This window comes from Amaranthus tricolor, chromosome 2 (genome assembly GCF_026212465.1).
Source record: "Amaranthus tricolor cultivar Red isolate AtriRed21 chromosome 2, ASM2621246v1, whole genome shotgun sequence".
NCBI classification, from domain to species: domain Eukaryota; kingdom Viridiplantae; phylum Streptophyta; class Magnoliopsida; order Caryophyllales; family Amaranthaceae; genus Amaranthus; species Amaranthus tricolor.
Window position 1 is genome coordinate 24,512,380 of NC_080048.1, and position 2,228 is coordinate 24,514,607.

General features: G+C 31.6%; 1 protein-coding gene across 1 annotated transcript; it reads left to right on the forward strand.

The window, feature by feature from the left end:
- The first annotated feature begins 1,009 nt into the window (after positions 1–1,009).
- LOC130805631 (protein FAR1-RELATED SEQUENCE 9-like) lies at positions 1,010–1,782 on the forward strand. Its single transcript, XM_057670416.1, has 2 exons — positions 1,010–1,491; positions 1,551–1,782. The coding sequence occupies exons 1-2, from the start codon at positions 1,010–1,012 to the stop codon at positions 1,780–1,782; spliced, it is 714 nt and encodes a 237-aa protein (XP_057526399.1).
- Positions 1,783–2,228: the final 446 nt, after the last annotated feature.

Genomic DNA, 2,228 nt, shown 5'->3' on the forward strand with positions numbered 1-2,228 from the left:
TGAAGAGAACATACCATGTTTTAAAATTCGAAGAGGCGCACAATCATTGTCTAGTTAGCCCTACATCGCGTCAATATTTATTGGGTAATAGGAAAATGACTTTGTTACACAAAAATTTCATATCTAAGAATGCACGAGTTAATATAGGACCGATTAAATCCTTTAGATTATTTAAGGAAAATGTTGGGGGTTAAGAGAATGTGGGAGTGACAATGCAAGATTTTAAGAATTTCCATAGGGATTTGAAAACATATATTAAAGGAGATGATGGGAAGATGTTGATCGAGAATTTTATCAGAAAAAGAGATATTTACACAGGGTTTTATTTTGATTATGCTTTAGATGAGGAGGACCACATTTCACGTTTATTTTGGGCCGATGTGATAAGTAGAAAGAATTATTGCTTATTTGGAGAAATGGTTACTTTTGATTGTACTTATAACACCAATAAGTATAGCATGGTTTTAGCCCCTTTTACTGGTGTAGATCATCATAAGTCTTGTATTACATTTGGTATAGGTTTATTAGCTAAGGAAGATAGTGAATCTTTTGAGTGGTTATTTAGCACTTTTTTACATTGTATGGGGGAGTGTATGCCAACATATTTGATAACTGATCAAGACCCTGCAATGAAAATTGCGATTAAAAATGTATTTTCAAACACAATACACAAACTTTGCATGTGGCACATCATGAGTAAAGTTATTGATAAAGTTGGACCGGAATTGAACAAAAATGAGGATTTTTTGAAAGAATTAAATGGGTGTGTTTGGAATATTGATCAAGAAGAAAATGAATTTGAGGAAAAATGGGAGGGAATTATGACCAAATATAATCTTCAAACAGATAAATGGTTTAGTAGTATATTTAGTATACGAGATCAATGGATACCCGCATATTTTAGGGATATCCCATTGGGGGGATTTTGAGAACTACATCCCGATCGGAAAGTGTTAATAGTTTCTTCAACCATTTTTCAAACCCTCATATGACACTTGTTGAATTTTATATGAGTTATGAAAGTGCAATGGATGCACAGAGGTACAAACAAGATAAGTTCAATGCTGAATCACTTCACACAAACCCACAATATAAAACACCATTGCCGATTGAAAAATATGCCGGTGAAGTCTATACTAGAAAATTTTTTCTTCTTTTTCAATATGAAGTTTATAAGTCTTGTTTCAAAACTCATATTCAAAATATTGAAAAGATTGAAAGTGTGGAAAGTATAACTGTTTTGGACTTAACGGTAAGTAAGATGTACAAGGTGAAATTTATTTTGGGAAGTTCAATTGATGAGTTGAAGGTAGATTGTGATTGCAAGTTATTTAAACGGATAGGAATATTATGTTCCCATGCGATTTGTGTCATGAGTGCAAGACAAATAACACAAATACCAAAGCAATATGTTTTAGATCGTGGGACGAAGCTAGCATTAAAGAAGCCTATTTTTGATTTGCATGGGAATTTGATTGAAGATAGCAAAACGTGTGACAACGTGGGGAAGTTGTTGGGGGAAGTTTGGTGTGAAATTTTCAATTGTGTAGGTTTAGTCAAAGAAGTGAGAGTGATTTACAATCACTTTTACAAAACCTAAAAGATTTTAGTAGAAAATTGGAGAAAAGTGATGATGTGAGGGTGGACATTACTAAAGAGCAACAAATCGAATTATTAGTAGGCACAAGTTCATCTTCGACAATGAAAATACAAAACCCAATCCAATCAAAGAACAAAGGAAAAAAGGCAAAGAATAATTGGGAAAAAAGAACAAACTATTGAGCAAAGCAAGAAGCCCAAAAGAAAGTGCAAAACTTGTGGTAAATTTGATTATCATGATAGTCGAAATTGCCCATCAACAAAAGATACCCCACTTAAGGTATAAAAATATATAATTTGCTTATATTTTTATGTATCCTTATTTAATAATTTGATTATGTAAATGAAAGTGCAAAATTTTTGTTATGCAGAAAAGTTGATGCTGAAGAACAAATTATTAAGAAGTTTGAAAGTTTTGAATACACTATTCTATTGAAGAGATAGATGAAGAGATTATTAAGAATAGATAGATGAAGAGATAGATGAAGAGACTATTTATTTAGAATTTTGAAAGTTTTGAATACACTATTCTGTTGTAATTTGATACTATGTTGTGATTAAAAGTTACTATGACAGTGTATAGCTATTGTCTTCTCTTTTGTAAGTTTGAAAAATCTTTGTTGCAAAAG